Below are 13,004 nucleotides of genomic sequence, written 5' to 3'. Positions count from 1 at the left end.
GGTAAGGATACTTTGGGATGTACGTTGGAAAAATGTTGGGATGTACATTACAAAAATATTAGGATACTGGTAAGGAGAAAGTTGGGATGTACGTTAGGAAAATGTTGTGATGCAAGGCCAACGTCCCAACATTTTCCTAACATATATCCCAAACAAGAGAAAAAGATGAAGAGTAGATCTTGGTACAAACCGATATATGTATATCAATATGTGTTTATGTATATATATATATATATATATATGTATGCATATATAAAAGGTTTTGTCATGCACAGTAAAATTTTGTTACTAAAAATTTGTCTTTTTTCATTTAAGTGACATGGCACAAGGAGGAACACATGTTCCTCACCGGCCGACACCGGCTCTCCTATAGCGCAAGAGAAGATTTTGTTCCCAAAATGTTGGGAATTTTCACATAAATATATTAAGAGTGATACATCAAATTTTATTCACATAATGGATAGTACATCAGGGAACAACAAATCAATGCGAATACATAATGATTTCAATAAAAATAATAATACATCAAAGAATAATATATCAACGTGAATTAATAAAACTTTCATTAACATAAATAATACGTCAAATTGAATATCATGGATAGAACAACAAATCATAGAATTTTAACCTAATAGAAATAACATCAACAATAGAAATTAAGATAGGAAAACAATGATAATAAAATAGTATGAAAGAACTGGGCTTTTTTTTTTTTAGGGAAAAAAAAAAACTAGTCTGGATATTGAAAGGCATGCGAGCATTGTCTTAAAGTCGTAAAGTCGTTTAGCCGCCCTACTTGTAGGTGATAATGGTCCAATATGACTCCAAGATACAACACATATCCACCAATGGTCTTCTACAGGCACGTCCAAAGAGAGAAAAGTTTGTACCAGCCTTGTCTTCAAAGTTGCTCCTGAAATAATATAAAATACTCTCTCTTAAGTATAGTAGTATCTCAACAAAACTCAAGGAGGAGGGAGATAGAATGATTTTTCTCAAAGATACTTCTCACACCCACATTGTCACACTTACGTATATCATCTCATAGAATGATAAATATAAAAAAAAAAATAATTAAAAAAAAAAAACTCCCTTTTATAAAGTTAAAACTTATAACGTTTATATATCTTAAACATAGAATTAAGTGTTAAGTAATAATAAGAATAAACAAAATAATTATCACAATAATAATAATAATTTAATGATAATTATGATTTTTATAAAATAGTAGTAACACAAAATGTGTTAATCAATACCAAAAATTAGCGATACTTATAGTAAGTATAAACCTAACCTTTGATAGTACTGGCATAAAATATGTATGGCTTAATTAAACTCTCATTATTGGTAAATATTCTCAAACTCTATTACTACGGTAAAGTATCTTTAGGCTCTTAAACTTTACAATTTAATTTTCTATTACTAAAATAAATAAAATGATGACATATTGATGCTTCGTCTGGTTGGAGGGTTTGAAAAATAAATGAAAAAAATAGGGAGAGAAATGAATGAGGAATCCTAGGGAAGGGACTGTGTCCCCCCTCATTTCTTTATGTTTCCCGTGCATTTTTAATATACATTTTTAAGAAAAAAATATATAAATGATATGAGAAAAATATATATTTTAAAAATATATATAAACAATAATAAAGTTGTCATTGTCCAGTATTTTATTTATTTTTCCTTCTCTTTAAATCATAACAAATAATTTATATATTTTTATACAAAGAGAGACAGAGAGAGGCGGGGTGGGGGAGAGAGTATTAATACATTTTAACAAGGCTTATAAAATAAGAACATGTGGGTCTGTCTCTAAGAATGTATTTTTAATTTAGCTAGGCCGACCTCGTTGCCATGTCTAAATTAAGAGAGCGGTTACCCCTAAACTAGGGCTTAGGGCGAGTACCCCTAAACGAGTTGGCCCGCCACAAGCTTAGTTCAGGTCAAAAGTTCAAAACCCTCGGTTGGGCTTCAGGCCTTGGGCCTTTTTTATTACTAGTAAAAAGAAAAACACACCCACAAAAGATTAGCTATATAAACCATGTTGAGTAGGTTTGAATAAAATTGACGACATATTGTGAGTGAGTTTGAATTGAAACTGGAAACAAGGCCCAAGTGAACGTCTCTCTATCAAATCTCTCACGCAAACACATTGCCATTTATTTCTTCACCTTTGCATCATCCCAACACCAATTGATTTTTTTTTTTTTTTAACCCGTAAATAAAAAAAGGTTCGGTAAATGTCGTAACACCGAACTTTGTTTAGAAGGATTGGGTAATTGTACTAAATAATTTATGCTCCTTTTAACTAACTGCTTCTTTTAAATAATTTATGCTTCTTTTAACTAACTGCTTCTTTTAAATAATTTATGCTTCTTTTAACTAACTGCTTCTTTTAAATAATTTATGCTTCTTTTAACTAACTGCTTCTTTTAGTAAGTGGGGGAAGTCGATGTCAAAAAGGTAGCGTAGTAACAACTTTCAAAAATAATGGGATCATGAACGATACTTTTAAGAGGAAAAAAAAGGCATAGAACATAAGCAAAAGACCCACAGTTTTACATGGTTCGTCACAATGAGTGACTACGTCCATGGGCAAAAATAATTTCAAAGCTTCCATTAAGTATAAAAGAAATCTGTATCTCCCTATTCTCTACCCTTTCCTCGGTGCTTCACTTCTCTTATCTCGAGCTCAAAAATCAGAAATACAAAAGAGGGGGCGATTACGTCCACCATAATTTTTCACCAAGTACAATTTGGTGTACAACAGAAATCCATATCTACGGATTTCTGTTGTACACACCAAATTGTACTTAGGGGAAGCTTTCAAATGAAATACAAATGAAAACCAATTGGAAAGCAAGCTGATGTATTCATGGTGCTTCTATCTTGAGCTCAAAATTCAGAAATACAGAGAGGTCGTGTTTAGACGTTTAATGAAAAACCAGTTGGATACAAGCCGCCGTATTCACCATCTATCTGCAAGAAAATTAGAAAAGATGTGTTAGTCAACAATAACATAGTCTCTCTTTTATGCAGAATTGCAAAAGTCTAGAAGATATATGGTTTACCTGCAACTAGTTTAGTTTGAGAATAATACGAGATTACGTTTGCCATCATCATACAAAACATTAATGATCTTCAACGAATTCGGTTTAAGTGAGCTGGTTCCAGGTTTGCCTCGTGACTTTAATATACAATGATCTTGTGTATGTCTCCTCAACCAAATCTTTTCCAATGACACTCAACGAATCCGGTTAAAGCGAGCAAATGGCTCCGGGTTTGCCTTTGGTGCAGGTTTTGCCACTTCAGGAGTCCCAAAAACATTCCAAAATCTCAGTGTTTCATCCCCTGCTGCAGAAGCAACTGTACATCCATCCGGGCTCTGAATTATTAAACAAGAGAAATCAGAATATGATATACAACAAAAGAAGAAAAAAAAATGCTAACTGTTAAAAACAAACTTTCTGAAAAATAAAAATTTCAGATTAAGTTATTACTTGAGCCATGAAAAGAACTCTGGATGTATGACCAGTAAGCTCTGCTACTTTCACCATTGATGGGTATTTCCAAAGAGTGAGCTGATTCTGAGTAAAACCATGAGAACTAAGCAGCTCACGCTCTTTCTTATTCCACAACAGAGAGCAGACCTGAGAGCCTGTGTCAACCGAATTCAAGCATGCTCCAGTGTGGGTGTTCCAAAATTTTATACACCTGTCACCTCCTCCTCCACCAGAGGCCAGCAAGTTAACCTGGAATGGGCACCAAGCAAGTGCTTTCACGGCAGATGTGTGGTCTTCGAGCCTGTGAAGCCACTGTGTTGGGGAATTAGACGAAGCCACTGATCTGTCCCATATATGGAGGAGATTGTCATTTCCCCCACTTGCTAATTTCTGGCCTGAGGCTGACCATTTTAACCCACAAACTTCTTGATGGTGTCCCCTATAGGTTTCAACTATATGTGATCTGACTCTTACATCATTGTTGATGATTTGACCATCCATTCCTCCGGTTGTCAAAATATGATTGTTCCAATCCAGGGACCCAACTCGTGATTGATGACCACCTCTCAAAGTTCTCAACTGCAGAAGTTACACCATAGTTAAACATAGTATTAGCAAAACAGAATTTTAAAAAAGAGCTAAAAAGAATAGGTAACAAGAAAATATGTAAAAAGAGTATAAACCTGTCGATTGGCTGTAGAATCCCAAAGATGTACTTCAGAATTGTTTAAGCCAACAGCTATGTGTCGGCCATCAGGAGCCCATTTTACGCTTGTCACTGGTCCATTTTCATCATCAAGGGCGACAAGTTCTGAGGTAGAACCATCAGAAGCATCCCATAGATATACCGTGTTTCCAAGAGCAATGGCAAGAACATTGCTGCTACCCCAATCTAATAAATTCAAGTAGTAATCATCAACCAGATCGGGAGCATCTAATGTCCTCTCAGAAGTCTGCAAAACCACATTAACACCATTCAAAATCAATTATAAGAATTATGCCTAAGAACATCCATTCAATAAATCCTAATTGCAAAAACAAAAGACACAAGGAGATTCTAATTTAAAGCAGGGGTCCAAGCTATCAAACCAAACTTCTTAGTTCACCTTAGCCACTTCAAATTCAACAATCCACACACTATCCAACCAACAACATTTCTAACTAAACAGGTAATAAATTTGTGTAATTGGTAATGTCCCAAATATCCTTATAATTGATTTTGATAATTTTCAAGTTCACTCAATATTAAGAGCATCTTGTACACTTTCCAGTATCCATTCCAAATCCAAATTCAACTAATTCTTTAATACCATGAATTTCAAAAGGCATTACATATCAATAAAAGATTAGAATATGTATCCACCTGGGGAATGTACCGACAGGGCTTTGTTGGTTTGGACTGGTGAACAGATGAGGAGAAATGGTAGGGAATCGCCTCAACAGGAGTGGGGGTCTTATTCTTAAAAGCCAGTATACGGGTCCGGTTCATGTTGAAGGTTTCTGCCAGTAGCTTCTGGTATGCTTCACTGGATGGAGAGCTCACAGCCGGGTTCTCTTTGCCTTTCCTCCCCTTAGTCAGCATGTAATGCGCGTAGTCGAAATCCATTGCAGACCGATTTGGTATGAATCTATCCAACTGTTGACGCAAACAAGAAAATTACAATGAGTTCCACATAAACATGTGAATTTCAGGAAATGTATTAAACAAAACCATTGATTCATAAATCCAATTATGAAGAAAACCCTATTTTCAAGCAAATTAAGCATGAAGAGAATTGCAACAATGATAAGGAAGAAACTCACAATAAGAACCAGTGAGGCCTACAAATATAATTAGAGCTTGTATTAAAACAGAACCCTAGCTAAAGAAATATAATTATGAAAGAAAAACCCCTAGTTCTACAACCAAGCAAGAATCCTTGTTCTATATACTTACCCTAATTTGGATATGAAATCAAGAGCAGATAAACCCTAATTTTAAAATCATGTCCAAAATTAACCCTAAATTTACATATAATATTGAGAAACCAAACCCAAAATTTGATGCAGGTGAAAAACCCATCTAAATTTAGGTCATAAAGCAAAACGCATGCCAAATATGAATCCTTGTTCCCTATTTTGGATATGAAATCAATAGCAGATAAAGCCTAATTTCAAAATCATGTTAGAAATAAACCCTAATTTTACATATAAAATTGAGAAACAAACCCCAAAATTTGATGCAGGTGAAAAAAACCCCATCTAAATTTAGATCATATAGCAAAACTCATGCCAAAAATATGAATCGTTGTTCCAAACATTTACCCTAATCTGGACATGATATCAAGAGCAGATCAACCCTAATTTCAAAATCATGTCAGAAATAAACCCTACATTTTCATATAAAATTGCGAAACAAAACCCAAAATTTGATGCAGTTGAAAAACCCATCTACATTTAGATCATAAAGCAAAACTCATGCCAAATATGAATCGAGTACATATGACTATATGAGAGAATATGTCTGCTTTACATACGTTTTCTCGAGCATTTCTCCTTTGCATAAACTGTTCTTGAAGAGGGCATCGAGACTGTGTCTTGCAAATTAAGCGTGAAGAAGAGATCCTCCTAGATCCTGCATCCATAACGTTAGCACAAAAAAAAAAAAAGAAAGATACCTACAAAATCAAAAGGGAAAAGAAAAAAAAAAACCCTGCAAAACAGAAAACCAGATTAAAGAAATAGAGTTTTAGAGAGAGAAAACAGTGAGATAAAGAGAGAGAAGACGATGAAAAATCAATTTCCGGTGGCTTCGTTGATTATTGAGAGAGAAAACACCGATGAGAAATCGATGCTAGCTTCGTTGATTATTGAGAAAGAGAACACGATGAGAAATCGATGGTAGCTTCGTTGATTATTGAGAGAGAGAACACCGATGAGAAATCGATGGTGGCTTCGTTGATTTTTGCGAGTATTGATCAGAGAGAGCGATGGTGTAGTATCACACTGACTAGACAATATTTCTATATTTCAAAAATTAGGGTTTCCTTTTAGCTTGGTGTGCCCGTTGCTTACAGAATATTGCAACGGCCGGTCGATCTCGAGTTTAGAGCCGTTGGAAATTGGTTTGACAAAAATACCCTGGGTGAGGACGCTGGCTAAATTAAGATTCAGCCTTCACGGAAGGGCAATATGATAATTTTATTGGGTCTGAGAAAGATTTTTGCTCTCTTATTCAAATGTGTGTATATATATATATATATATATTTGAACCTTCAGTTTAGGTCCTATATAATTGGGTCAAGTCTGATTATCTCTCAAACCCTTATAATGTACAGTGTTTTTTGGGGTGTTTTATAAAGACCTTCCCAATGGGTATTCTGTAATCCCACTTAATTAAAATAAATATCCGTAACTCCTATCCCTACCAATTAATGTTTTTTCCTATTCGATTTCTCTCTCCTCTCTGCCTCCTACCAATGCTTAGATGAAATGAAGGTAGAAGATTGGAATTGAGGTGGCCATGGCATGAATGATTCATTGGTTCTTCATTTCTCTTCAATTTTCAGATATGTTTGTGGGTTTTGATTGAATTTTAATATGAGATCGGCTTCTGAATCTATTTATATTTAGATTTCTTCATATACGTAACCAAATTAATATGAGATCGGCTTCTTAATAATTTTATGCTTCTTTTAACTGCTTCTCTTGTTCCACCATTGAAGTCTCTTTTTCCTCACAGTAATGTGTTTCAACAGTTTCAATGTCAAAAAGAGGTTGCCCTCAGGTGTAGCCGGTAGCGCAGTGAGAACTTCAAAAAATAATGGTATCATGAATGATACTTTTAAGAGGAAACAAAAGGCATAGAAAGAATCATAAGCAAAAGACCCCCAGTTTTACATGGTTCGTCACAATGTCTGACTACGTCCATGGGCAAAGAAGAGCTTCCATTAAAGTACAATTTGGTGCGTACAACAGAAATATGTATCTCCCTTTTCTCTACCCTTTCCATGGTCACTTCTCTTATCTCAAGCTCAAAAATCAGAAATACAAAGATGGGGGCGGCGACTACATCCACCATAATTTTTCACCGAGTACAATTTGGTGTACAACAGAAATTAGAATCTCCTTTTCTCTACCATTTCCATGGTGTTTCGCTTCTCTCATCTTGAGGTCAAAAATCAGAAATACAAATGAGATCCAGTTGAAAGCAAGCTGCTGTATTCATGGTGCTTCTTCTCTTATCTTGAGCTCATAATTAAGAAATATAAAGAGGTCGTTTTTAGACGTTTAATGAAAACCAGTTGGAAACAAGCCGTATTCACCATCTATCTGCAAGAAAATTAGAAAAGATGTGTTAGTCAACAATAACTTGGTCTCTGTTTTATGCAGAATTTCAGAAGTCTAGAAGATATATGGTTTACCTGCAACTAGTTTAGTTTGAGAATAATACGAGATTATGTTTGCCATCATCATACCAAACATCAATGATTTTCTTCGGTTTAAGTGAGCTGGTTCCAGGTTTGCCTCGTTGACAAGTTTAATGATCTCCAATAAATTCGGTTTAAGTGAGCTGGTTCCAGGTTTGCCTCGTTGACAAGTTAATGATCTTGTGTATGAGACCTCAACCAATTCTTTTCCAATGACACTCAACGAATGCGGTTTGGAGCAGGTTTTGCCACTTCAGGAGTCCCAAAAACATTCCAAAATCTCAGTTTAGAAGATATATGGTTTACCTGCAACTAGTTTAGTTTGAGAATAATACGAGATTATGTTTGCCATCATCATACCAAACATTAATGATCTTCAACGAATTCCGTTTAAGTAAGCTGGTTCCAGGTTTGCCTCGTTGACAAGTTTACTGATCTTGTGTATGAGACCTCAACCAATTCTTTTCCAATGACACTCAACGAATCCGGTTTACGTTTAAGTGAGCAAATGGCTCCGGGTTTGCCTTTGGTGCAGGTTTTGCCACTTCAGGAGTCCCAAAAACATTCCAAAATCTCAGTGTTTCATCCCCTGCTGCAGAAGCAACCGTACATCCATCCGGGCTCTGAATTATTAAACTAGAGAAATCAGAATATGATATACAACAAAAGAAGAAAAAAAAATGCTAACTTAACAACAAACTTTCAGAAAAATAAAAATTTCAGATTAAGTTATTACTTGAGCCATGAAAAGAACTCTGGATGTATGACCAGTAAGCTCTGCTACTTTCACCATTGATGGGTATTTCCAAAGAGTGAGCTGATTCTGAGTAAAACCATGAGAACTAAGTAGCTCACGCTCATTCTTGTTCCACAACAGAGAGCAAACCTGAGAGCCTGTGTCAACCGAATTCAAGCATGCTCCAGTGTGGGTGTTCCAAAATTTTATACACCTGTCACCTCCTCCTCCACCAGAGGCCAGCAAGTTACCCTGGAATGGGCACCAAGCAAGTGCTTTCACTGCAGCTGTGTGGTCTTCGAGCCTGTGAAGCCACTGTGTTGGGGAATTAGAAGAAGCCACTGATCTGTCCCATATATGGAGGAGATTGTCATTTCCCCCACTTGCTAATTGCTGGCCTGAGGCTGACCATTTTAACCCACAAACTTCTTGATGGTGTCCCCTATAGGTTTCAACTACATGTGATCTGACTCTTACATCATTGTTGATGATTTGACCATCCATTCCTCCTGTTGTCAAAATATGATTGTTCCAATCCAGGGACCCAACTCGTGATTGATGACCACCTCTCAAAGTTCTCAACTGCAGAAGTTACACCATAGTTAAACACAGTATTAGCAAAACAGAATTTTAAAAAAGAGCTAAAAAGAATAGGTAACAAGAAAATATGTAAAAAGAGTATAAACCTGTCGATTGGCTGTAGAATCCCAAAGATGTACTTCAGAATTGTTTAAGCCAACAGCTATGTGTCGGCCATCAGGAGCCCATTTTACGCTTGTCACTGGTCCATTTTCATCATCAAGGGTGACAAGTTCTGAGGTAGAACCATCAGAAGCATCCCATAGATATACCGTGTTTCCAAGAGCAATGGCAAGAATATTGCTGCTACCCCAATCTAATAAATTCAAGTAGTAATCATCAACCAGATCGGGAGCATCTAATGTCCTCTCAGAAGTCTGCAAAACCACATTAACACCATTCAAAATCAATTATAAGAATTATGCCTAAGAACATCCATTCAATAAATCCTAATTGCAAAAACAAAAGACACAAGGAGATTCTAATTTAAAGCAGGGGTCCAAGCTATCAAACCAAACTTCTAAGTTTACCCTAGCCACTTCAAATTCAACAATCCACACACTATCCAAACCAACAACATTTCTAACTAAACAGGTAATAAATTTGTGTAATTGGTAATGTCCCAAATATCCTTATAATTGATTTTGATAATTTTCAAGTTCACTCAATATTGGGAGCATCTTGTTCACTTTCCAGTACCCATTCCAAATCCAAATTCAACTAATTCTTTAATACCATGAATTTCCAAAGGTGGTATAATTATCAATAAAAGATTAGAATATGTATCCACCTGGGGAATGTACCGACGGGGCTTTATTGGTTTGGACTGGTGAACAGATGAGGAGAAATTGCAGGGAATCGCCTCAACAGGAGTGGGGGGCTTGTTCTTAAAAGCCAGTATACGGGTCCGGTTCATGTTGAAGGTTTCTGCCAGTTGCTTCTGGTATGCTTCCCTGGATGGAGAGCTCACAGCCGGGTTCTCTTTGCCTTTCCTCCCCTCGGTCAGCATGTAATGTGCGTAGTCAAAATCCATTGCAGACCGATTTGGTATGAATCTATCCAACTGTTGACGCAAACAAGAAAATTACAATGAGTTCCACATAAACATGTGAATTTCAGGAAATGTATTAAACAAAATCATTGCTTCATAAATCCAATTATGAAGAAAACCCTATTTCCAAGCAAATTAAACATGAAGAGAATTGCAACAATGATAAGGAATAAACTCACAATAAGAACTAGTGAGGCATACAAATATAATTAGAGCTTGCATTAAAAACAGAACCCTAGCTACAGAAATATAATTATGCAAAAAACCATAGTTTTAACAGAACCCTAGCTACAGAAATATAATTATGAAAAAAAAAACCCTAGTTCTACAACCAAGCAAGAATTCTTGTTCTAAATATTTACCCTAATTTGGATATGAAATCAAGAGCAGATAAACCCTAATTTCAAAATCATGTCCAAAATAAACCCTAAATTTACATATAATATTGAGAAACCAAACCCAAAATTTGATGCAGGTGAAAAACCCATCTAAATTTAGGTCATAAAGCAAAACGCATGCCAAATATGAATCCTTGTTCCCTGTTTTGGATATGAAATCAAGAGCAGATAAACCCTAATCTCAAAATCTTGTCAGAAATAAACCCTAATTTTACAAATAAAATTGAGAAACAAACCCCAAAATTTGATGCAGGTGAAAAACCCATATAAGTTTAGATCAGAAAGCAGAACTCATGCCAAATATGAATCGTTGTTCCAAACATATACCCTAATTTGAATATGATATCAGGAGCAGATCAACCCTAATTTCAAAATCATGTCAGAAATAAACCCTACATTTACACATAAAATTGCGAAACAAAACCCAAAAATTTGATGCAGGTGAAAAACCCATCTAAATTTAGATTATAAAGCAAAACTCATGCCAAATATGAATCCTTGTTCCAAACATTTACCCTGATTTGGATATGATATCAAGAGCAGATCAACCCTAATTTCAAAATCATGTCAGAAATAAACCCTATATTCACATATAAAATTGCGAAACAAAACCCAAAATTTGATGAAGGTGAAAAACCCATCTACATTTGGATCATAAAGCAAAACTCATGCCAAATATGTCTGCTTTACATACGTTTTCTCGAGCATTTCTCCTTTGCATAAACTGTTCTTGAAGAGGGCATCGAGACTGTGTCTTGCTTAATGAAGAGATCCTCCTAGATCCTGCATCCATAACGTTAGCACAAAAAAAAAGAGAAAGATACCTACAAAATCAAAAGGGGAAAAAAAAAATCCCTGCAAAACAGAAAACCAGATTAAAGAAATAGAGTTTTAGAGAGAGAAAATAGTAAGAGAAAGAGAGAGAAGACGACGAAAAATCAATTGCCGCTGGCTTCGTTGATTATTGAGATAGAGAACACGATGAGAAATCGATGGAGGCTTCGGTGATTTTTAGCTAGTATTGATCACAGAGAGCGATGGTGGAATATCACACAGATTAGACAGCGTTATATAGTGCAAAAATTAGGGTTTCCTTTTTAGCTTGGTGTGCCCGTTGCTTACAGAATATCTGAACATTGCAACGGCTAGTCGGTCTCGAGATTGTAGCCGTAGGAAGTTGGTTTGACAAAAATACCCTGGGTGAGAACCGCTGGCTAAATTAAGATTCAGCCTTCCCTGAAGGGCAATGTGATAATTTATTGGGTTTGATAAAGATTTTTGCTCTCGTGATATATATTTGAACCCTCAGTTTAGGTCCAATATAATTGGGCCACAAGTCTGATTATCTCTCACACCCTTATTATAGCGAAGGTTTTATTTATTTATTTATTTTTATTTTTTTGAAAACACCAACCATTGTTTTTTTTGAGATATTTGACAAAATAAAATTAAACAATAATTTTTTTTTTTAATTGCTCAACTTATTAAATCCTTTCCAAAAGTTATTATAGTGGGAATATTTGAATTCACCTTTTTATATGTATCATCCACCTACAAAATATTAACTATCCAGCTAGATCTAACATTGATTTATTATTAAAAATATACTTATTTTTGGAGTTTATATATGTATGGTGGTTAATTATTGAATGTTTTAAGAGGTTGTATATTATTATTATTGACAAAAATAAAAATAAAAATAAAAATAAATAAATAAATACAATCGTTTAATCGTTTGATATGATAAAATCATAAATACAATGATGACGACCCATAAGTCACAACTAAGGGTGGCAAAATGGGTCATAACCCATCAACTCGTCCATATTTGTCCGCTTTTTAATAGTTTTGGGTGAACCATATTTAAAATGGATGGGTAATTTTTAACCACTTAATTTGAGGAGTAAGATGGGTTGAATATGAATACCGATATTCAACCCATATTTCACCCATCACATAATAAACACACATAACACAAATTTATTCTATATTACACTCAATTCATTTCTCCCTCTCTAAAATTCTCTCACTCACGATCCTCTGTCTCTAAATTTGTCTCTCATCAATCCCCTCTCTTTAAAAATTTCTTTTATATCTTTTACTTCTCTCTCTTTAAAACAAGTCGATAAATATTGTTGAGTTTGAGATTTTTTTTTTTTTTTATTTGTTATTAAATAAATTTTAAAACCTTTCGAAAAAAATAAATTAAAAAATAATTAAAATAAATTGAAAATAAAAAATAATTAAAATTTTAAAAAAATTAATAATTAAAATTTAAAAATAATAATTAAAAAAATAGTTAAAAAATAATAATTACTGGGCTCACGG

General features: G+C 34.8%; 2 protein-coding genes across 3 annotated transcripts; both read right to left on the bottom strand.

Annotated features, from left to right (window-relative positions):
* Window positions 1-2,499: 2,499 nt before the first annotated feature.
* On the bottom strand, window positions 2,500-6,712 carry LOC132268199 (cell division cycle 20.2, cofactor of APC complex-like). The gene is made up of 6 exons (XM_059768986.1): window positions 6,020-6,712; window positions 4,867-5,139; window positions 4,187-4,456; window positions 3,501-4,082; window positions 3,072-3,385; window positions 2,500-2,979 (listed from the first exon to the last, which is right to left on the bottom strand). The coding sequence occupies exons 1-5, from the start codon at window positions 6,125-6,127 to the stop codon at window positions 3,245-3,247; spliced, it is 1,374 nt and encodes a 457-aa protein (XP_059624969.1). The 5' UTR covers window positions 6,128-6,712; the 3' UTR covers window positions 2,500-2,979; window positions 3,072-3,244.
* A 612-nt stretch (window positions 6,713-7,324) lies between these two features.
* Window positions 7,325-11,816, bottom strand: LOC132268200 (cell division cycle 20.2, cofactor of APC complex-like). Of its 2 annotated transcripts, XM_059768989.1 has the most exons (7): window positions 11,371-11,815; window positions 10,018-10,290; window positions 9,335-9,604; window positions 8,649-9,230; window positions 8,273-8,535; window positions 7,907-8,163; window positions 7,325-7,814 (listed from the first exon to the last, which is right to left on the bottom strand). In XM_059768989.1, the coding sequence occupies exons 1-5, from the start codon at window positions 11,467-11,469 to the stop codon at window positions 8,389-8,391; spliced, it is 1,371 nt and encodes a 456-aa protein (XP_059624972.1). In that variant the 5' UTR covers window positions 11,470-11,815; the 3' UTR covers window positions 7,325-7,814; window positions 7,907-8,163; window positions 8,273-8,388. The 2 variants fall into 2 exon arrangements, with proteins under 2 accessions (XP_059624972.1, XP_059624971.1); XM_059768988.1 differs by having other exon boundaries at window positions 7,907-8,535; window positions 11,371-11,816.
* Window positions 11,817-13,004: the final 1,188 nt, after the last annotated feature.

Source organism: Cornus florida, unplaced genomic scaffold (genome assembly GCF_030987335.1).
Source record: "Cornus florida cultivar Cherokee Brave unplaced genomic scaffold, ASM3098733v1 CherokeeBrave_3.0.0_Hap2_Chr08, whole genome shotgun sequence".
Lineage (NCBI taxonomy): Eukaryota > Viridiplantae > Streptophyta > Magnoliopsida > Cornales > Cornaceae > Cornus > Cornus florida.
Note: the sequence above shows the minus strand (reverse complement) of the source record. Positions and strands in the feature narration are given on the sequence as shown.

Excerpts from the sequence above, each read along its gene's own strand:
- LOC132268199 (XM_059768986.1), bottom strand. The coding sequence starts at position 6,127 with ATGGATGCAGGATCTAGGAGGATCTCTTCTTCACGCTTAATTTGCAAG. Across the intron at positions 4,457-4,866 it reads CCTGTCGGTACATTCCCCAG|ACTTCTGAGAGGACATTAGA; the intron begins GTGGATACATAT and ends GTGGTTTTGCAG. Across the intron at positions 4,083-4,186 it reads ATTCTACAGCCAATCGACAG|TTGAGAACTTTGAGAGGTGG; the intron begins GTTTATACTCTT and ends TAACTTCTGCAG.
- LOC132268200 (XM_059768988.1), bottom strand. The coding sequence starts at position 11,469 with ATGGATGCAGGATCTAGGAGGATCTCTTCATTAAGCAAGACACAGTCT. Across the intron at positions 10,291-11,370 it reads GGAGAAATGCTCGAGAAAAC|TTGGATAGATTCATACCAAA; the intron begins GTATGTAAAGCA and ends TTGCGTCAACAG. Across the intron at positions 8,536-8,648 it reads GAGTTCTTTTCATGGCTCAA|AGCCCGGATGGATGTACGGT; the intron begins GTAATAACTTAA and ends TTAATAATTCAG.